Here is a 23,774-nt window from a genome sequence, read left to right on the forward strand (position 1 = left end):
TAAAAAAAAGTCACCAGTAAGCTATAGTGCATGCAACTTTGTGTGATATATTTATATAAATATAAAAATATAAATAAATATAAAATATAAATATAAATAAATAAATATAAAAATATATATCACACACATACACACACATATATACACATACATATATATAGCTATATGTTACTAGCTTGTTGAGGAAGTAGAAAATTAAATATTCTATCTATTTTCATCTGAATCTCATCTCTATGAGGTATGGAGAATAGCATTACATTATTCCCATTTAGTAGATATGGAAAATGCAAATCAAGAAACATTAAATTATTCCCATTTAGGCCAGGTGTGGTGGCTCATGCCTCTAATCCCAGCACTTTGGGAGGCTGAGGCAGTCGGATCACTTGAGGTCAAGAGTTTGAGACTAGCCTGGCCAACATAGTGAAATCCTGTCTCTACTAAAAACACAAAAATTAGTTGGGCAGTGGTGGGCACCTGTAATCCCAGCTGCTTGGGAGGCTGAAGCAGTGGAATTGCTTGAACCCAGGAGACAGAGGCTGTGGTGACCTGAGATCACGCCACTGTACTCCAGCCTGGGTGACAGAATGAGACCCTGTCTCAAAAAAAATTATTCCCATTTACTAAATATGGAAAATGGAAATCAATTTTATGAATAAATAAAATTTGTTTGTTTTGAGGTAATCAAAATGAGTCGTGCCTACGAACTGGTCCCCAATACTCCTCATACTCAGTTCAGTATCTTATCCCCCGTGACTGCATTGCAACTTTTCACATGTGAAAGATTTTCATGTATTTAAGCCCTAAGTGAAAAAAAATGAGAAGTTGGATAAGGAAATTAATTTCAACATATTAATCAGACAATCTGAGTGTGTGTAATTTTTTCAAGGGTCTTACCGTCACTGTGAAAGCATGCACGGTAGGGCTGTGAAATGCTGGATTGTCGGGTCTTTCCTGGTAGAGTACACGGTAATGGGAGATAATGCCATTGGGAGATTCTGGCTTTGTCCAGTTCAACAGAACTGAATGAGCACTGGTGGCTTGAGCCCAAGGAGCTGGAAAATCTTGAGGTGGGGCTTCCAGAGTTCGTGTTGATGACCACGGACTCTCCACCAAACCCCTGGAGTTACGGGCACTGACCCGATATTCATAGAGCGTGAAAGGTCTCAGGGTGCCTCCTTCATCCGTAAATTCAAGGGCTCCTTCTGACCAGGCAAATAAAAGAGACTCCTCTTCAATGCCAGCAAGGCGTCTGAAAGGAAACCAAGCAGGCAATCAGTGACAGCTGCACACTTCAAAACACAGTTTGTAGATGGAGTAAAAATTGTTTTTTAGACTTTGTTATCAACTCAACTTTTCAACTGTTTCCTTCTGGTGTCATAATAAAAGAAAGACCAGACAGAGAAGTACACCAGCGGCCTAACTCAATATTATTTTTTAAGTGTAGTTCACACACACACACACACACACACACACACACACACGAATTTGACTGATTATAAAAGAGTGCACATGCTTTACAGAAAACATGGAAAATACAGAAGAAATGTAAAAAGCACAAAAGGTGAAACCTCATCCATAACCACATTTTATTGCCTTCCAGATGTTTTTGCTGAATAACAAAATACACATGCAATACAAGAAAGCAAACATATTTAAACACTTTAAAAATATAGAAGCACATATTAAGCACTATTAATGCATTCTGATATATTTTCTAGTTTGTGTGTGTGTGTGTGTGTGTGTGCACGCATATATGCATGCAGTTATATTGGGGTTTTATTTTTTGCACAACTGGGACCACAGGATATAGAATTATTAGAGGCTGATATTATTGGGAATCCTACCTTCTATGGTAAATGGATTGCAGCTGGGGTCCCAGTGTGTTCACCTCCCTGTATCTACGCCTTTTGTTCCCAGACTCACTCTGAGCTTAGCTATAGGACTTTTTTTGGCTAATGGGACAATAGCAAATATGATGATTGCAGCAGTTTCAAAAGTGTTTGCGTATTGAGGCTGATTCTTTTGCTGCTCTTAGGACCATACAATTGCTGTGTGAAAAAGCCCAGGCTTGCATACTGGAAGATGAAGTATTATGAAGGGAAGCCCACAGTTCCTATTTTCTCTCGCAAAGCACAATGCTCTTGCATTTGTTCCCAGAATGTGTAAAAAGTATTTTAAATTCACTTCTTAGATGCCATTTACTTCATTTGAATTTTCTTTGATTTAAACCATAAACTCTCAAAGTATGGACAATCTTTTCTTATATATCAAGATCTTTTTTTTTTTTTTTTGAGATAGAGTTTCACTCTTGTTGCCCAGGCTGGAGTGCAATGGTATAGTTTTGGCTCACCACAACCTCTACCTCCCAGGTTCAAGTGATTCTCCTGCCTCAACCTCCCTAGTAGCTGGGATTACAGGCATGCACCACCATGCCCAGCTAATTTTGTATTTTTAGTAGAAAGACAGGGTTTCTCCATATTGGTCAGGCTAGTCTTGAACTCCTGACCTCAGGTGATCCACCCTATTTGGCCTCCCAAAGTACTGGGATTACAGGTGTGAGCCACCAGGCCCGGCAAGACCACTTAAAAAAATACATTTATTGTTGTTATACGTCAACAAATCTCTATTAAATACTTTTATATGCCTGTCATTGTATTAGGAGCAAAGGTAAAAGATGAACATGCTCCTTACCTAAAGGAATAAGTAGCTGATAGAGGAGATGAAGCTATGTGCAAATTGAGGAAAATAACATGATATCATATGTAAAAAACCTAGTAAAATGCAGAGTATACTCTCAAAATTCTTTCAACTGTCTGAGAATAAAATTGTTTAGGCTAATCTTTAGATTTATGTTGATATCAAAACTAGGGCCAGATGCATACTCGTTCGGTATTAAATATATACAGCATTAAAGTGGAATGGTCAGTTGTTGAGGTGGCCCTATATATCTGATACTTCATTTGGAACAGTTCTTTTCCCATCCAGATGTAAAATCATGATGCAGGTTTGATAGAAAGCAAAGTTCTAGAGGAATTGTGGTTGGTATATCTCTGTATTCCCAGCATCTGAGCCCAGTAAGTATTCATTATTGTTTTTTCAAGTGAAAGGCTAAAAGGTATGTAATTCCATGACTTCTGTATCTTTGCCTCTTCTCCATCAGCTTTTATTTCCTATCAAGGCAGTATTCTAGGTTGGAGAAGAATGTAACCAAGACATGGACCCTCCTCCTACAGCCCTCTCTCTAGTTGAGAAGAGAGTGATGGCTACATCAATATTTTCCAGGCTGTTAGGAGTATTTAATTAACACACTCTTCAGATGCTGAAAAATTCACATGCTGCCATATCAGATTAACCGGCTCCATCAAAACGTAAAGGGTTATTAAGACAAAGTAAATGACAGTACCTTTCATAAAAAGGCGGGGTATGTAAAATCATTGGCTTTGGGAATTTGATGATCCTCAAGTTGATAAATCATGATGACCTAAGTATGAGCAATGACAAGCTTCCTGCTGGAAGCTATAGAGGCTTCATAGATAACCCTCAATGACCTGCAATGATGGTTCGGCAGCCCACCTCATTATTGCTCGCTACCATGCATGGACCAGATTCTGCACTCAGTGTAGGTTTGCAGGGTTTGGCCTTTGTACTTGCTGCAGATATCAGGTACCAGGTGTGTCATTGGGAGAGATCCATTCTAATGAGAACCACAGGGCTCATAGCCAAGGACTCCTCTCAGTGATTTTTAAAAAGGTATTTGCTAGGAACACAATATAGCAAATAAACCTATGATGGTCTATGGGGAAGTAACATTTTCTATGTTGTCTAGCTTCAGCCTTTCCATGACCATTCAATTAATTTTTATTAAACTCTCATGAATTCCCAAATTGAGATGAAGTCATGGTTTCTATAAAGCTGACATTCTTAAAAATTTTGCCTAAAAGTGTGGGTTTTAAATATATATACTATTTAAAAGATTGAGTATCATGTTAGCTTCAAGTTTAACCACCAAAAGAATTAAAAGGTGTAGCTTGGTTAAAGTGTTTCTTATCACTATTGAATTCTTAAAAAAATTAATACCATGGAGAGGTAAATGTCCCATCTGTGCTGCTAAAAAACAGAATCTCTTTATGTCTGAATACATTTTGAGCAGAAGTAGTTGAGTAGACCACAATTTTTCCTAATCTATTTAAGATTTAGGCTTCACCTGTTCATTTAACTGGAAGTGTTTCCTCCTGAGTAGCCTGTGTTTAGAGAAATCACATTTCAGCTCTCTCTGAATAGCCAAATGGTTATTCTTTGCTCAAGCTCATTTGAAAGATACTTCAGGAAGGAATTTTCCAACTAGAGTTAATTTAATATTGCCTAACACTAAGAGGAAAACAAAAATAAGTATAAAAAACTAGGAAAACTATTTTTAAAGACATTCACACTTCTGCGGTCTCATTGTAGAATGTTTTCTGGAACTCCTTACTCTTTCTCTCCCTTCCAGCAATTGTCACTGCTTGTTTTTAAAAGCAATTAAAACAAAATCCTGGAACCCAATGCGCCATAACAATTTTAAGGTTATGAAATTGTCAGGCCCATTTGATGAAGATATTAAAAATATTATGAATTTAACTAAATAATCAGAAGCATCTGTAGTCAGAGGAGATAGGTTGGAGGTCCTGGCATCTGTCACTTAGTTCAGTGACCTTGGGTGAACCTGCCTGTCAGTGTCCTCTAGTTTTTATTTCATTTTGTAAAGTACAGTTAATAACCTCATAGTGTATAAGAAACCTCTGAAAATTCATATAAAATTAAAACATAAAATTACTGGGTAAAATGTAATGCATGATCTGAATGAAGTTATCATGGATATGATGTGCAAAGCTTTAGGAAAATACATCTGGCATTGAACAAGGAGGTCATCCCAACAGTTCACATAAGAATAAATGCAGATGCTGAACTAGACTGCTGAAAGGACAAATGGAAACACAAGTGATTTACAAAATGCTTTGTGAAGGTTGAATCATCAAGCTTTTTGGTATGAATAGACACCGTTGTTGAGGGAAGAGATATCACAGACTTTCCAAACATTTTAAGACTTAGTCCATTTAAAAATTCTTTAGAGATTTACCATGCAAAATGGCCTACGATTATCCTTCATCTACTGATTCTCAAAAGGACTCACCTATCTGAAATTTCTAGTCCCCTTTATATTCCAGTTATCAAATGCTTGATGATAGTTTCTTATATTCCATTGTGTCTCATGGTTCCATGGCTTTGGTATCTGCTAATTTTCTGTTTGGCAATACCCCTCCCCATCCTCTTTTCTATTCTCTTTTATTCTATAGGCTAACTCCAACTAATCTTTTAAAATTATAACCCCATATCACTTTTTCCAGACAGTCTTTTCCTTGCTTTTCTCTCCAACAGAGTTATCATCTCCTTCTATGTGCTCTTTTTAAAATTTGTATTAGGCCACTTTTGCATTGCTACAAAAAATACTTGAGGTAGGCTAATTTATAAAGATCAGGGATTTAACTGGCTCACAGTTCTGCAGGGTGTACAGAAAGCAGGATGCTGGCAACTGCTTATGAGAGCCTCAGGAAGCTTACAATTATAGTGGAAGGTGAAGAAAGAGCAAGGGCATCACATGCAGAGAGCAGAAGCAAGAGAGAAGGGTTGGGGGAAGTCCTAGACATTTAAACAACCAGATCTCCCATGAACAAACTGAGCAAGAACTCACTTATAACCAAGGGCATGGTGCTAAACAAATCATAAGGGAGTGGCCCCATCTGCAACATTGGGAATCTGTTTTTAGCATGAGATTTAGAGAGGACAAACATCCAAACTATATTATTTCACCATTGACCTCCTAAATCTCATCTCTTTCTCACATTTCAAAATGAAATCCTGTTCTTCCAATAGTTCCTCAAAGTCTTAACCAATTGCAGCATTAACTCAAAAGTCCCAAGTCTCAAGTACCAAGTCAAAAATCTCATCTGGACTCATCTCCTTTCACCTATAAGGCTGTAGAGTCAAAACAAGCAATTTACTTCCAAGATACAATGTGGATACGGATATTAGGTAAACATTCTCATTGCAAAAGGGAGAAATTGGCTAAAAGAAAGGGGCTATAGGCCTGACACAAGTCTGAGACCTGGTAGGACAGGCATTAAAACTTAAAGCTCCAACATAATCTCTATTAACTCCATGTCCCACTCCAGTGCACACTGCTGCAAGCACTAGGCTCCTAAGGCTTTGGGTAGATTCACCCCTGTGGCTTTGCAGAGTGCAGCCCCTGTGGCTGTTCTCACACACTGAAATGGAGTGCCTATGGCTTTTCAAAAATACAAGCTGTCCATGCTATCTGGGACCTAGTGAGAAGGTCTACTAGGGCAGTGCAGTAGAGACTCTGTATGGTGGCTTCAACACCACACTTGCCCTCTGCACTTCCCTAGTAGAGTTTCTCTGTGAGGGCTCCACCCCTGTGGCAGGCTTCTGCCTGGTCACCCAGGCTTTCTCATACATCCTCTGAAATCTAGGGGGAAGCTGCCAAGCCTCCTTCATGCTTGCATTCTGTGCACCTGCCAACTTAACACCACCATAGTGGCTACCAAGGCTGTTGGCACATGCCCTCTGAAGCAGTGACCTGAGATGTAGCTGAGGCCCTCTGAGGTGCAGCTGCAACAAGAGTAGCCAGGATGTGGGGAACTGTTCAGAAGCCTGCACAGGGAAGCAGGGCTCTGGGCCTCACCCTCAAAACCATTCTTTCATCCTAGGCCTCTGGTCCTGTGATGAGAGGTGCTACCTGGAAGACCTCTGAAATGGCTTCTAGGCCTTTTCCCTATTATCTTAGATATTAACACTTGGTTCCCTTATAGACATGCTAGTCTCTCTTGTAAGCGGTCACTTCACAGTCTGCTTGGATTCTTTCTCTACCACAGGGCCAGGCTGCAAAATTTTCTGAACTTTTGCTCTCTGTTTCCTTTTTAAATAAAAATTCCAACTTTGAGTCATTTATTTGCTCCAATATCTGATTGTAGCCTGTTAGAAACAGCCAGGCAAAGTTTTGAATGTTTTATTGCTTAGAAATTTCTTCTACCAGTACCTTAGGTTATCACTGTTAAGTTCTAACTTTCACAGATCCCTGGGGCATGGATGAAATGGAGCCTAGTTCTTTGGTAGGCCACAACAAGGGGAACATTTAATTTAGTTCCCAATAACTTTTTTATTTGCATTTCAGACCTTATTAGCCTGGTCTTCCCTGTCCACATGTCTACCAGCATTTTGGTCAGAACCATTTAGCCAGTCTCTAAGAAGTTCCAAACTTTCCCTCACCTTCCTGTCTTCTTCTGAGCCTTCCAAACTCTTCGACCTCTGCCCATTATCCAGCTCCAAAGCCACTTCCACATTTTCAGGTATCTTTATAGCAATACCCTACTCCTGGTACCAATTTTCTGTATTAGGCTGTTGTTGTGTTGGAATAAAAAATATCTTGGGAGTAGGTAATTGCAGTGTGCAATTTTTCCAACACTTGGAAAACCAATTTAATTTCATGCTTCCTTCTCCAGACAACTCCACGAGTGGCAGGTGGCCCTCTTCAGCTGTCTGGGTCCAAGCTTCACAGGGACCCTTCTCTAAGCCTTTACATTTTAATAATTCCAACAACTCCTCTTTGTTCCCTCAGTTCTAAAGGTGCTAGATGTTTCCTGTAGTTGCCACCTCTATGATATTGTAGAGTTCTCTTTTTATGCTTTTAGATACCTAGTTAACAAATTTATAACTACTTACTAATTATTTATATTAACTTTCTTCTGTTAAAGTAAGTAATGTGGTTCCTTTCTCTTGATCAGACTGATTATTACAGAAAGTGATGGTGATGTTCACCCTAAGAAGGAAATAGGAAAATTGGAAAGAGACTGATGATAGATTTTCATCTGTGCTCACAAAATTTATTATTTTGTCTTTAAGAGACAATATAATATATTGATTGTAAAAATTAATAGGAAAACACAGAGGAACAAAAGCAGAAGTATTTAAAAGAATCACTCATAGCCTGTCATTTGGAGATAAGCACTGCTAGCATTATTTTGGTGTTTAACATTCCAGACATTTTTAATATACATATATATGTAAAAAATATGCCATATATTTAAAGAAAAACAGAATCCTACCAGGCATACTGTTATGCAAGCCTCTTCTTTTATTACCATGAACCTCTTTCCTTGACTTTGAATGTACATCTACAACTGCCAAATAGGTTCATCTTTCTAAAGCATGGCTCTGGACAACATAGCTAGGATAACTTTCTATTTTTATCATGTTTCACATGTAACGTATTATTTCACATATGTTGTTATTATTTCACATATATTATTTAATTCTTGAAGAATTCCAAGAGGCTAATTATCTTCTATATTCACTATCTTTACTTCACATAAAAATGGAAAATTAGGGAACACAGTGACTTGTTTAAGGTCACATAACTATTAAGTGTCAGAGCCAGGACCTGGAAGCCATATTTTCTGATTACAAATCCCATGTTCTTTCCACTATATGACATTGCTTCTCTATTTACCCCGTAAACCTTCAGCAGCTCACATTGCCTCTGAATAAAAACCTTAAACTCCTTAGATCCAAAATCTATTATTAAGCTGACCTTCTAAATGTCCCCTACAAATAGCAAAGACTCCAGTCAAACCTGACCATTCCTTGAATCCTATGCTTATGCGTTGGAAATTTTGCTTATTCTATTGATTTTATTCACTTAAGATGTCTTCACCATCAGGCCCTGCTTGCTAAAATTCCTTTTTACCACAACTGAAACAGAATACAAAGTCCTAAAACGGACCTGATGCACATGGGAATTTTGTATGAGTGGCATTTCAAATCAGTGGATTATGAAATAATGTTGACAAACTAGTTAGCATTTTTTAAGAAAATGAATTCTTATCTAATTTCTTATAACAAAATTAATTCTATATTTAGAAATAAGAAGTAGAGCCATTAAAATGCTGGAATAATAATAAAATATGTTATTTTAAATATAATCACTAAAGGGAGACTTTCCTTAATGTGGAAAGAATACAGATAAATTAATAAGAAACAATCCAATAGGAAAATAGTCTAAGAATTTATAATATATTATATACAATCCTCTTAAATAGAAAATAAATACTTTAAGTGAATAAATAATCTTACTTACAATGATCAAAACTTGAACTAAAACAATAAAAATGTGCCAATTAAAATATTGAGCTTACAGATTTGGAAGACTGATCCTGTATTAAAAGGAGCTTTCAGAATCAGAAATTCTTACATATGATATTTGAAAGACAACTTAGGAATCTCTAACAATTTTAAATGCACAAAAAGTTGACCTAGTACTTCTAGTACTAAGAATAATTCTCTGTATACTTACTGTAAGAATGTTTATTAGAGAACCACTGTAGTAATGAAAACTTGAAAATCACCCATCTTGCCATCATCAGGGTACTGACTAATACTAATACACACCCATATAACAGAATATTGATGAGTCATGAAATTTGGTGTGTGTGTGTGTGTGCACGTGCACGCGTGTGTGTAATCAAATGCCCAAAGAAAATTTCAGAACAATATGGACAATATAATTCTTTTATGAAGAAGAAAATATAAATAGAAAACATTAATATATTAAAATTAATAGTTTTAATTCTATTAGTGAAATTATGTATGCCATGAGTAAATCATAAGAATGAATAATAATCTTAGTACTCTTCTGTACTGTTAAAACATTTTTTTCCAACAAATGTATTTCTCTTACAATTTAAATTGTCATTACATCTTTATTTTGTAAGGCCTAGTCTCAACAACATCAACTTGATGAAGTGTTCCATGAATATTCTAGACAGATAATTCTTCTCTAAATTTTCTGGTAAATATTTCTGTTTTTTGCTATATCTTTTACTTTTTTGTTTGTTTATTTAGTTTATCTTATATCTCTCACTGTAGTGAAAATCATTGGTGAAAGGGCTTAGGACTCATAGAGCTTTGCGTCTCCCTCAGTAGATATGTACATGCATGGATAGGTAGGTGGATGTCTGTCTGAATTCTGTCTGTCTGTACCTATCTATGTAAATATTCATAACTATATCCATCTTTCCACCCAATACAAATTGAATTATATCAAAATTCCTTTGCCTTTGATTCAATGCTTGTCTTTTCTTAGTTAATTCAATCAGTTTAATTATCCATTTTATAAATTGTTTTCACTTTCCTGCTTTGAATATCCTTTCATATCATACATTCTTCAAAACTATTTCAGATTTTATCTTTTAAAATCTTACTAAATATTCAGAAAGAAGTGCCATCATTTGTTTCTATTTTTACAGTGGTTACAGGGTATTTGTATGTAGTTTTGTCCTTCAATATACATTGATTAAATCAAGAGAAAGCTCATGAGAATGATGATCCCCGTGAAATTTGGTTTCTCTTAAAATGAAAGCTCCTAGTGGGAGGAGACAATTTTATTACGTGTTTTGTAAAGTCTCAATTTAATGTGTTTGGTGGATTTTGTAGAAGGAAGTGATGAGATTTTTGCCATTTGCAAGGTTACAGATATAAAATAAAGGGGGACTACTGAAGAATCATTATTATGCAAGCCAATCTCATTGAGAGGAGGAAGTAGATGTCCAAGATAGTCTTGTCTAAAGTTGGTCAAGAAACAGGCAGCAAAACACTAACTTAAATGTTGGTCTCTATTCTTTACAACAAACTTTTGTAGCAAATGTTTTTTTGTGTGTGACTTATATATGGTCAACCAAGTAGCTTAAATTAACAGATAAACTAAGCAGAGGGAATCACATTAATAGTTTGTTCTTACTAGATTATTTTGTTTTTGAAATTATAAACATCTACATTTATCAGGGCAGAAACTGTGTAATAGGATAATATTTAGGTTATTTTGTTTTGTTTTTGAAGTCATAAACATCTTCTGTCTTTATTAATAGGATAAAGACAGAAGATACTTCTGTCAGATACTTTTTAATAGGATAATATCTAGAGGAAATATTTAAACAATAAAGGACAGTTACAGAAGAGAAAATGATTCTGGAGCTTGATGAGAAGAGAGTGACAAGCATTTTCAAATGATATTTACAAGTGGGCTTCCTATAAGTTAATAAAAATATCTGCATAGGCCAAACCCCATCTTTGGTTTGAGCTAAATGTACTTCCTTTGGTGGCGATAGAAGAAAGAGAAGGCCAGTGATGAAGCTGAAATTGCATGCCATAACCTCCTCAGAAATACTGCAGGCTGGTGGCTATAACTACATAAAGGGCTCTATGTAGTCTCAGAATGAAAAAGAACTATGTGTCTCCATTCTATTTCTGTCCTTACAAATTTCTGATTTTTTTTTTTTGCAGCTATCTAAGAAAAATTTGATATTGTTGTTGTCTAAGCACATTTAAACTTCAGCTGAAATAACTGCCAAGTGATTCATGCCTATGTAGGTGAATATAACGATTGTATCTGGAGCCCCAGTGCGCCATTTTCATTTCACTTTAAATAAAAAACAAAATGTATCTATGTCAGTCAGTGCCCTTCTGCTGTACTCAGAGGTATCAAACAGGCTACAATTATGATTGTGAAGTGATTGTGTCACATTGGAGGAAGGTTTATTGCTTTTGAGTCTGCTAGGCAGTAACACATTCTGTTTCATATTACTCTTTATATCATTGTTTGGCTGTGACTAGAATAATCAGATGCCATCAAATGCTGTCAAATTCAATTTACAGTATTTTTCATTGAAGCGGGCTTTCTGCATTATATTTCCTGTTTTCCCTTTCTATAGCTGCCATGGAATAGTCACTGTAATCACGAGCTTTATTTACAAAACCAACAGAGTGAAGCCACATCCTGGTCTATAACAGATACTTTATTTCCCTTTATTCTGAATAGGAATTTGATGTGCTTTTCTCATGCAATTAGCATTAAGTAGATGAAAGAAAACTATCTGAAGAGGGTGGGCATTTTAGAGCCTGCACTAATGTGCTTAGCGTAAAATGCAAATTCACATTAGCCATTTTACCTGTTCATGTGTATTTGAATCAGAAATATTATTCTTCAAATTAATGTTTGCTGAGAAGAAATTTGGCTAGCTCATTTTTGGTGATGTCATTTACATAACCAGAAATGCAATAATACTTTCTCTTTTCATAATTTCTTTTCTATAAGCCCTTAGCTCATCACTGAAGACTGATCTGAATCAAAAGATTTCAATATCTAAAGTTATAAGAGGAGCCTAAGTAAGTTTCACTAAGTTTTCAGGGCATAGGACCGAATAACAGAAGGCCTGAGGGGTAGGGAGACTAACAAAGGATGTTGAAGAGGTGGAGGTGCCGGGGAGATGAGGATAGAGATGATGATCAGAGAAGAAAGAAGAAAGGTGATTGTGTTTTCTGTGTTAAGTAGCAAGCTATCAGCTGACAGATTATTTGTCCCCTTGGTTCCTTGCATTATGCTTTCTGCCCACCTCCCCATCACTTTCTCTATTCTTTCCCTTCTGTTCCTCCCTACATCTCTCCCTCACTCTCTTTGCCTGCTCCTCCTCCTCCTCCTCATTCATTATTTATTTAAAGAATACATTAATTTAAAGCAGTGTTCATGTTGATCAGGTGAAGACCAGATCAGAGAGCAAAATATCCTTCAAAGAAAAATGTTCATGGTCTATGTCTCTTCCACTATTTTTTTTCTCTCTCTCTTAATCTGTCCATCTCTTTCTTCAATCTCTCTCTTCTCTATTCCTTCTTTTCTTTATTTTAGGTAGGTACACTTAATAAATTCTGCACATGGAACAAGCTGCTATAATACCATCTAACTAGTGGAGTGGAGCCTCATTAAAACAGAAGGAAAATTGGAGTGGAAAGTCCCTTTTTCTGCATATGAAAAGCATCATCTTTGGAGGAAGAGAGAGATCTTTTTAATCTCTATATTATAAATAATGAGAAATATTAGAATTCTTATCTTCTATCTGGTTTCCTCTCTGGAAAGACCATGTTTTCTTGGTCCATGGGCTGCTTAAGCAGTGGTCTGCAACCTTTTTGTCACCAGGGATTGGTTTTGTGGAAGACAATTTTACCATACACTGGGCAGTGCAGTTTGGGGGGATGGTTTCAAGATGAAATTGTTCCACCTCAGATCATCAGGCATTAGATTCTGATAAGGAATGCACAACCTAGATCCCCCACATGTGCAGTACACAATAGTGTTTGCACTCCTATGAGAATCTAATGCCACCACCAATCTGACAGGATGTGGAGTTCAGGTGGTTATGCCTGCTCACCAGCCACTCACCTCCTGCTATGTGGCCCATTTCCTAACAGGCCACCGATTCTGTGGCCTGGGGTTTATGAACTCCTGTTTTAGAGAACTGTTCTACCCTTTCACCAAATATAAGTCTACATGGGCTATAAAGTCTCAGTTTTCAAGGAGATCTTACTAAAAAATGTTACATAGTAGTTGTGATTTTCTTCCTTGGTTAATTTGTAAAAGTTTGAGCATCAGTCTTAGTTTCCACTGGTAGGTGTTACATACAAAAAAACATGAATTCCCATTCAACATAAAATGTACTTGATTTTTCAATGCTGGAGTAGTACACATTCTTAAATAACTATAATTATAGTAACAGCCAAGCTTACCTGTAAATAAAGTAGTTGATGATGATTCCATTTGGTTTTTTAGGTGGCATCCATGTAATCTCTATGCAAACTGAGCCCAGTGCCTTAAGAACGGGAGAATTAAGATCCATTGGGGCTGCTTCAGGTGTTTTGAAAAACATCCTACTGCTAACTCCACAGCCTCCTTGAAAAGAAATCAAGGTCATTAGTAATTTTTCAAGCAAGAAAAAGAGCTACATATGCATACAGAAGGGCAATGAGATCATAAAAATAATTTTTACCTGTGCTCTTGCATATATAGTTGTATATGTGTTTTAGATGTTATTATAAATCTTCGTGGGATTTGAACATTTAAATAGAAAATCATTTTTGGAAAACCCATTAATTAACCACATATTTATAAAGGCATAAACAATAATGTATATTCTTGTCTGAACTCAAGTTTCTCTGATTTATTTCAGTCATCCTAACCAGAAAATGATAATGTACTTGAATTTCACAAGTGTATGTGTGACATGCACATCTTGCATGCTTTTAATACTATTTTATTTTTTGCCAATTTTTAAACTAATGAACATTATTCAAACACACAGAAATCAACAATTTGTCTGAAGGATATTGTACCTCCATTGCACAGTTTCAGGGATATGAAGATGCAGAAGTTGGCTTTGTACTTAAATCAAGAATATGTTAATGTAAAATTATTTTCATGTTTATCAGGTGAAAACCAGATCAGTAAAAATAATATCCCTCAAACAAAAATGCTATGGTCCATATTTTAGAGAAAAGTGGACAAACTGACTACCAATTTCTGATATGAGTTCAGCATAGCAAAATTGCAGACTTATAATTCTAACCAGCTCCACAAGAACCAGCACCATTTGGAAGCAGAAATTCCTTAGGACATTTAATATAAGAGTTTCTACTACACATTGGGTATAAGATTTGTAAATTTATTTAAGGTGAAGGAAAATGTTTTGTATGCTAATGTAGCAAATGGGTGTTATATGTTATATAACATATAATATATACACCATATACTACATGTTATACATTATATAATATATATAATATCTATACCTGTTAATGTTTATATTTAATTTAAAATAGAGATAAATAAAATAATGTGTAGCTCTCTTGATTCCCTGTCCTCCCCTCCTAAGTCTCAGCTTACGTTTAGCTATTTATCCATTTGGCGAGATAAAGGGAATGGGGCCGCTTTCCTTAACACAGCACAGATACATGATAATTTCACTGACCACAGCCTAAGCCATGAAACACAAGGTGATAGTTTATGTATATAAAATAGGGTTCAAGGAAGCACTGTAAAATAGGTAGGATTCATTGGGGTTTAATTCAACTCTTAAATAACTTCTCACTTCCTCCTCCTGGATAAAATTTGAACAAAACCAAGGTAAATACGTTTTTATGAAATTTTTGGAATACTCGTTTTATATTGCCAAAGACTCCTTTATGTGAGCTAGGTGTTTTTCTTTCAAAGGGCCTTATAAAACAAGACTTTGCAAAACCACCATTTTAATATATTTAAATATTCATGATTTAATGTGCAGAAATGCATAATGCTTCACTTGATGCCAGACTGTGATTTTTCTGGGTAAACAGTCCACTACAAATAAGGAATGAAATGTTAGTCTTTGCATTTGGACTGAGAATCTATTCCTTTTTAATGAAATTTTTTAATGAAATAGTTTTTCATAAAAGCCCAGGCCAAGTGTCTGAAAGACTTTCACCATTTTGACATGCTTGTATCCTTATCTCATACTGTGTGAATGGAGCCAAATTTTCCAGGAGGGTAGATTGATGATGACCAACAGGAAAAGCCAGAGGTGCTACACTTCCATCATTGAGTAAGACATTGTACTCCACAGGAATATTGGGGATGAGGATCCCTTTAAAGAGAGAGAGAAAGAGAGAGAGAAAGTATATATGTCTGTAAAATATATATATATATTTTACAGAATGGTCAACAAATGATTGTCCATTAACAACAATGCATATTTAAAATTTCATAATTGAAAAGTAAATTATTTCTTAATATAGCAATTAAAAGCTGTATAAAACTTAGGTTGGAAAATATTAGACTGTATTTCAAATGTAAGAAATGTGCATAATCTGTTTTTAAAAGTATAGTAGTTCTATTCAAAGATATACTCTACTGGTGAATAAAAATGAAGGCACATTTCACTTAGAACATATGAGGCAATTATGCTGTCATATTTCTTCTAGGTTTACTTTCTCTTAAGTTCATAAAAAACAACACTGATTTTGCTTGTGACAATAATTTTTCTGTAGAGCATTGTATATGCATCCTGTCTGACATGGAATCCTTGACATAATGGCCCATAAAATATCCAAATCCTGGTCTACCTAGGGGATTCCTGTGCATTAATTATTGAATCAGGACAGTTCACTGTCAGTGAGACATATGGCCCTAAACACAGAAAATTTAGGTTTAACAATTGTCATTTTTCATCATTGCTTTCTAAAGAAAGTAGATCTTGTTAGTTTAGCCTCTTCAAAGTCTATTTATATAATTAAATGCTTGTTATGTTTCATTGGTCATGAACAACACGAATACTTTTTTAAGGGGAGGATATGAGTTTTGAAAGAAGAATATAATGGAGTTTTCTATTAACTTTTCTCCTTGGTCGGAGAGTTTATAACATTTATGAGATTAGTTATTTACCTTTGCAGTACCTACAGAATTCTATCCTTACTCTAGAAACAGTGGAATCTGCAGATAACATTGCTGAGAAAGCACAGGACTCAATGACCTAAGAGAGATGAGGTCTAAAGAATGAAATGTGGTTTTCCTTTTTTATAGATGTGGCCTCTATATTTAAAAAGTGGAAAAGCTAGTACAAACCAAAAATGCTCAGGATTTTGTGTAGGATAGATGAAAAAGAAGTGTCTGAAGGAGATATTTATTGTCTTAGGAATGACTAATCAATTGCTTCCTCAGGAAAGGTGCTAGATCGTGCTAAATTTGGCAATCCAGACTGAGAATGTTTATTTTAAATTTAGAACATCATGGCTAAACTACCCGGTACATTTATCCTAGTAGCTTAAGCTACTAACACTCTATCACTGATTCCTAAACTCTTATCTCTAGTTTTCTATCTTTCCTGTATTATAGCTTTGTATTTTCAACAGCCTATTAGGTATTTCTACATGGATATTCCACAATCTCAGCAAGTCTAAAACAGAACTAGCCATATTTTCCACTCCCAAACCTGTCTTTTCCTAGGTTTCCTCTTACAGTTAGGCATAATACCATCTTCCCATTTTCCTAAGCTGGACATCTTAGAATAAGACTCTTAGAGGGGATCCTACCTACTTCACTCCCAAACTCACGTGACTACTACACTTTATCAATGATTTCTTCGAGAAAAATGGGCTTTATACATAATCAGCAACAAGGAGACTTTGCAGATGTAAACAAGAAAATCAGAGTCAACCTATATTTTAGAATGGTAACACTGCTGGCAGGTGAATAGTGGATTAAAAACATGAGAGGCAAGACATAGAGCAACCAATCAGTTTGAAAGCTTTTACAATGCTTACAGAGGTAGTACAAACAAGAACAGTCGTTTCATTGCATTCCTGCGTTATGCCAAGGAGCATGCATTATCTCATTTAATACCACTAGAATATCAACCCTATAAGTCAGGACTTTGTTCTCTCCAATGTCTTGTGCCAGGGCCTAGATTTTGGCACAAAGTAGCAGCTTAGTAAATGTTAGTTGATTGAATGAATGAATGAACGAACCCTCAGGACAATACTGGATGGTAAATATTATTACTTTTTTTTTCTAAGATGAGAAGACCAAAGCTCAGATAAGTTAAACAACTTCCAGATTGCACACTAATTGGAGAAACTAGGACTTGAACTTCGGCCCATCTGATACCAAAGCTTATTCCGTTGTACTTATGCTCTTTCTTGACAATGAGGTCTTAGAGTAGGAAAACTGGGAGAAAAATGACAAGATAGGTTTGAGAAAACATGCGCAGCAAGGCAGAGCAGTTCTTGGAGACAGTTCAGAAGCAAGGAAACAAATGATGGATAAGAATCATTACTGATGAAACAAGCAGATTATAGGTGGAAATTTAAAGTTCTGCAGACCAAGCATCCCAACCTGAAATACGCATGTCGTGGAGGTTTGTGGGCTCATGTCAAAGTATATTCAAAGATAGGAACAAACATAGTACCATAGGTCCTCGGATAATGTTGTTTCATTCAACATTGTTTCATTAACATTGATGAGAAAAAAAATTGATTCCCAGCTAGAGCCACTGTCTGTATGAAATTTACACGTTCTCCCCATGTCTGCATGGGTTTTTTAAATGGGTACTCTGGTTTTCTCCTATATCCTAAAGATGTTCCCATTAAATTAACTGGTGCATCTTAATGGTTCTAGTCTGAGTGAGTGTATGTGTGTGTATGTGTGTGTGTGCCCTGTGATGGAATGACCCTTAGCTGCCTGGTTAGGCTTTGGTCGTCTCAAAACCAAAATGGAACAAGTATGTCAGAAAATGAATGAATGAATACAAATGATTGTAAAGATTCATAAAGACTGTGATAATCATATAGATGCATAACGATAAATAATGCTGTACAAAAGCCTCCCACGAGCTTGCCCTGTTTGTGATTGTTTTTTACCACTGCTTGGTGGTAATAGGAGTTTCTTCTAATTTCTGCTTAAAAAAAAAAAAACAAAACATTTATCCCTATGGCTGTTGTCACTCACCGATTTGCAAAAAATTAGGTTAAAAATAATCTTGTTTCTATTAATCTTTCTTTTTTTTTTGAGACAGAGTCTCACTCTGTCACCAGGCGCCAAGCTGGAGTGCAGTGGCACAATCTCGGCTCACTGCAACCTCCGCCTCCTGGGTTCAAGCAATTCTCCTGCCTCAGCCTCCCAAGTAGCTGAGACTACAGGCATGGGCCACCACGCCCAGCTAATTTTTGTATTTTCAGTAGAGACGGGGTTTCACCATATTGGCCAAGATGGTCTCGATCTCTTGACCTCGTGATCCGCCTGCCTCGGCCTCCCAAAGTGCTGGGATTACAGGCTTGAGCCACCATGTCCGGCCTCTATTAATCTTTCTTAAACATATGTATGGCTCATATTTATTTCAGTTTAATATTCAAAGTGTTTTGGTCTTTCTTTGGTGATGTTTAATTTGGTGATGTTTTTGTGACCAAGAAATATGCCTTGGAACTTAAATCTTGCTTATACCAGTTAGCCTAAGGTAAAATTGGTTTCCTTATACATGTATTCACCCAAAGTTGCAGTTTCCAAGAACTTATCAATGACATTAAGAACTTACTGCCCCTCTTTTTGGAATATCACTTTGATATGCAAAATTTGGGAAACACATGGTTTCCCTGTTTGAGGAAGGGGAACCAGCAGAATCCCACTTGTCTTTGTTCACAAATACTGAGTTTTTCTTCCTAAAAGTTCAAGATTAGAAAATTGTATGTATGTTGAGTGATTATAACTTTTGCTAGCCAGTTGCGGAGTTAAAGACTCTATAATCACCTCAGAATGAACCAACTGTAGGACAGAAGAAGATGTTTATGCTGATGTGCCAGTGTGCAGAGCAAGTATAACTGTCCATACTGTAACCAACAGACAATGTAATGAGTCTCTCACTATTGCTTTAAAATGAATTCAATGTGGATTATCTACCCTAGACATGGAATGAAAAGTTGGCCTAGCCCATGACATTTCCACTTAGTTTCAGATAATAAAGAGTTCTATACTAGTTTTCTCCACAAAGAAACAGAAAAGTATGTCATAACAAAAATTAAATGCCTAAAAAATTAAATAACTTTATTTTTCTCTATACTGATATGGCGAATACACATAACAGGCCTATTTAGAGGCTATTCTTCAAGGCGTAATTCACCACTGCATGACAAAACTGGCAGCTTTTACTGCTCTCAACAAGACTGCAGTAATTAAAGTGAAATTTGAGAGTTAGATAAGGAGAATTGCTTATAGAGACCATTTGATACTCAGTTCATTAATGGATGAGAAAAATTTAAGTACTGTCCTAGAGGTAAAGAGTAATCAGGCGTCTTCTTTCCTACAAAAAATATTTTTTTGGAACATGTTGCTTGAGGTAGTAAGAGAGATTGAAGAAGGAAACAGGGACCCTTTCAGATTTGTCATTTGATCTTTCAGCAGGAAGATATGCTTATGGAAATTTCCATCCAGAGTATCCTGGAATGACAAAGCATTCCATATCACATTTCGGGAATTTCTCCTCATTGTTATCCTGCCATAACAGTAGAGGGGAAAAAAAAGCTGTTGTTTAAACCTGCTTTTTTTTTTTTTTTTTTGAGATGGAGTCTGGCTCTGTCTCCAGGCTGGAGTGCAGTGGCACAGTCTCGGCTCACTGTAACCTCTGCCTCCGGGTGAACCCACATATTTACACTAAAATGAAGAGGGGAAGAATTGCTAGGACCTTGAACCTGTTATTGGGCTTAGTTTTCTTCAGATCTTCCTAATATCCTGAAATATAACAGTGTCATCACTCTTTAGCCAATGAGGCTAGTAGAAAGAGTTTTCCCAAATGAAAAATTGTATAATATATTATTTTTTGGATGAAGACAAACACTGGAATACAATGGCAAATGTACATAAATTTTTAAGATAAAAAGCAAGACCTTAAAGAAATTGCAAGCTAATGATGATTGCTTCAGGCTCTGTTTTCAGACCTCCTGGGATTCCATGTTCATTCTGTCTTCTTTGTTCCTAGGATAGTTCTTGCAGAAAAGTGTGACAAACACACATTCATAAAAAATATGCCATCATTCTTGTTGAACTAGACAAACCACAGAGTGGTGTCAGACAGATCAAATCCTTCTTCTCCCCTTATTTCCCGAGTGACCACTGGCAAATTAACTAACCTCTATGAATGTTGTCTCTTCATGGGTAAAATGATGATACTAATAGCTACCTCATAGAGAGTTGAGAGGATTAAATTAGAAAATATCTGTAAGCCTTTTAATATATTCCCACAACATAGAAAGTGCTTAATAAATGGTTGACATCTCTACAAAATGAAATGGAACAAAATGAAATAAAGAACAAGAAACAACTATGGCACTGTTTTCATGTGCCCTCAAACACTTTTGAATCCATCTTTCATATAAAGTTGCTACTGCAACTACAAATAAATGTTACATTCATTCAAGTTAATGTCTTTGTAAGACTATTTTGTTATCTAGTTTTATTTTTTATGTGTACTTGAATATGATCAAATCGCATTCCTATGAAAATATTGCATTACTCATTCTTTGCAGTAATTTGGAGTGGCGTTCCCTCCAATGCATCTGAGGTTGTTTTACTTTACGTCTTCAGTCTGTACCTGCTGTTCTGCTTCCAGGCCATGCATCCTTCAAGAAGAAACTTCTGTTGTAAAAAGAACAGGACTCCCAGGTGGTAAGGGAACAAAATTGTGCTTCTACCTCATTTCAAATATAAACATAATCTTAATCCAGATTTGAACATGGCTAGCCAAACCATGAGCCTGGAAAATGTATTTTTTACCTGTTGGTTAATCGGAAATAAATGTCCTTTACATACAACTATGATGTGCTGAAACAGAAAATGCTCCTCTAAGCTGTGAACACGTCCAACACTGACATGCATTTAGGAAAGAGGGCCCCCGCCACTGTCATAATTTACAGGACTGTGACATGAAAGTCTCTTGTGTTCCTGCAAACCCTATACCATCTGCAATGAGTCTGAAACTACTGAGCCCCCTGGTATTCTGATGACTAAATGAAATGAAATGGGCATATTTGTTAAAGTCAGCTGGGAAGCCACGCGACTTGGTTAGTTCCCGAGTTCATAAATTTATGTCAGAGCAAGAGGAGCAGTGGAAGCTCAAGTGAACCAATTTACTCTAAGTGCAAATGGCAGTTTTGTTATTTGGTGTCAAAGTTACCAGTCGCACAATGACAAGCTGCCATAACACATTTTCTTGTTCACTAAAGAACAAGGATTTCGTTGGTTAATATTCCTTGCAATGCTCCTTTTCATAATTTACAACAACTAGATGCTGATAGGTTATTTAACATTTATGAAGTTAAGATGTAATCAGAAAAACCCTGATTATCTTTACAAATAAAAAAGTTAAATTATTCAACTTTTTTTTCCTCCATGGCTTCATTTCACAGCAGGTGCATACTTTACAATGGGACAAGTCAATCAATAATCCTTTTTTAAATCTTTTTTTAGGAGCTGGAACAGGAACACTTCTAAGAGGAAAAACTATTCAGTTTGATAGAGGCATTTGCTTCAAAACACTTGGTTATGCTTAACATGGTGCTTTTAACAAATCTACCTAAATTATCCACTATATAGGTAGGGGCATCTTGATTAGGCCTTTTTTGGGGAACAGAGGTAAAACAGGATCCTCTTGACCACATTTATAACAATTGTATGGAAATTTAACATTGGTTATATAATAGTTATCATTTATGTCTTTTCTACCTTACTAGATGGTAAGTTTCCTGACAAGAGCGATAGTGTCTCACTCCTCTTTGTAACTTTTAGGGTGTCCAGCATCATGCTTTGCCCCTGAGTGGGGCTCAGAATCTTCTATGTTAGTTAAACGAATAGAAGAATCAATCTACCTAAAGGCAAAAGAATTACATCTTATGCAGTTTTGAGCCACAAATGAAATGATTCTACTGGGTTACTGGATTGACTGACCTTGAATTACACTGTCCTCATTCATACTTCCTATATATAAAGCAGAAAACAGTTTTTTAGCTTTTAAATGGGGTTACAGTAGAACTCATGAAAAATCATTTGCTTTCTTCACTGTTTAGCTGGAAAAATAGTAAGAAAATGTAGCATAGTAGTTTTGATTACACAACTTGGAATCAGAATGATTGGGTCAGCTCTGCTCTGATACCTACTTGAAGAATAATCTAGACAAAACAGCTCGGAGTGCCTAAATTGACCTTTTTCATTAGTAAAATGAGAAAAACAATAGGATATACTACATTAAGTTATTATGAACATTAAATGAGATATATGTTAATCTCTTAGCAAAATGCCTAGCATATATTAAAACTCATAATGGAAGATACATTTTTAAATATCCAAAATAAATTGCAAACCATTGAAGTGAGTTCTACATTTTCTTCTGAAACTCACCACTCCTTGTCATTTGGTTACTGCACTTATAAGTTAAGGAAAGTGAAACAACTGTCAATGCTGAATCATCCCAATTAATGCAACGTAAATTCTTTAGAAATCTTAATGTCAATTTTGACTTTCAATGAACAGTATCCGATATAATACACCGCAGCTGATGAGCTAACTGAATGCCAAGATGTCTAATGGTCTAATGTCCATAAGTAGACCATATTATGGCTATCTAACCTTTAATCAAAATGATAAATAAAAAGCATATTTCTAGAGTAATATTAATTAGAATTATTTCTCAGTAGAATTGTTGCTAGTTCCTTTAATGGAATAAGAGATTAATGTTAAAGGAAAAGCACCAGTATTTCAATATTGTGCATTAAACCTAAATGACTCACCATCCTTAGTGAGAAAAAGTATGTTTAGTGCAACGACCTTGTTAATTAGAACATGATTAAGGGCTACAATAGTTCAAAATACAGTCATCATCTTGATAAATTAGAAAGATCATTATTATCTTCAGAGTTTAAATAATTTTGAATGTTTAGATTCTTAAATAGCAGGGATATCTATCTCCATTGTTATTCTGAGTAAACCACTTATGTTCCATGAAGCATTTGCTATTTAATTTTCAATAATTTTTAACCTATTAGGGTAACATATATCCTTTTCTCTGTTTAATATAAATTTTCTTTTTAATATGAATACAAAAGTCCTGATCCAATGTTCAGAGCTGGTAAAAGGTTAAAGGGAATATTTAGGAATAAACTAACCTAGTTTATATTACCTGAAAGTTCGAACTATAATGGAGTTTTACCATGCCATCTCATTTACTTCATATAACAATATAAGGTAGGCATTTAATTTCCCTTTGTACAGATGAAAAACCCGCATTTGAAAAACAATGCAGCTTGCCCAAGGCCAGAAAACAACTAAA

At 35.8% G+C, this 23,774-nt stretch overlaps 1 protein-coding gene across 2 annotated transcripts in view; it reads right to left on the minus strand.

Moving 5' to 3' along the window:
- Positions 1 to 23,774, minus strand: part of USH2A (usherin) — a 763,828-nt gene that overhangs the window by 93,935 nt on the left and 646,119 nt on the right. For both annotated transcript variants that reach the window (XM_032289234.1, XM_032289233.1), the window contains exons 58-60: positions 15,396 to 15,554; positions 13,666 to 13,828; positions 895 to 1,249 (exon numbers count right to left, since the gene is read on the minus strand). In XM_032289234.1, coding sequence (XP_032145125.1) covers positions 895 to 1,249; positions 13,666 to 13,828; positions 15,396 to 15,554 — 677 coding nt within the window. The remainder of the gene's footprint in view (positions 1 to 894; positions 1,250 to 13,665; positions 13,829 to 15,395; positions 15,555 to 23,774) is intronic.

Source organism: Sapajus apella, unplaced genomic scaffold (assembly GCF_009761245.1).
Source record: "Sapajus apella isolate SASKATOON/1434 unplaced genomic scaffold, GSC_monkey_1.0 scaffold22, whole genome shotgun sequence".
NCBI classification, from domain to species: domain Eukaryota; kingdom Metazoa; phylum Chordata; class Mammalia; order Primates; family Cebidae; genus Sapajus; species Sapajus apella.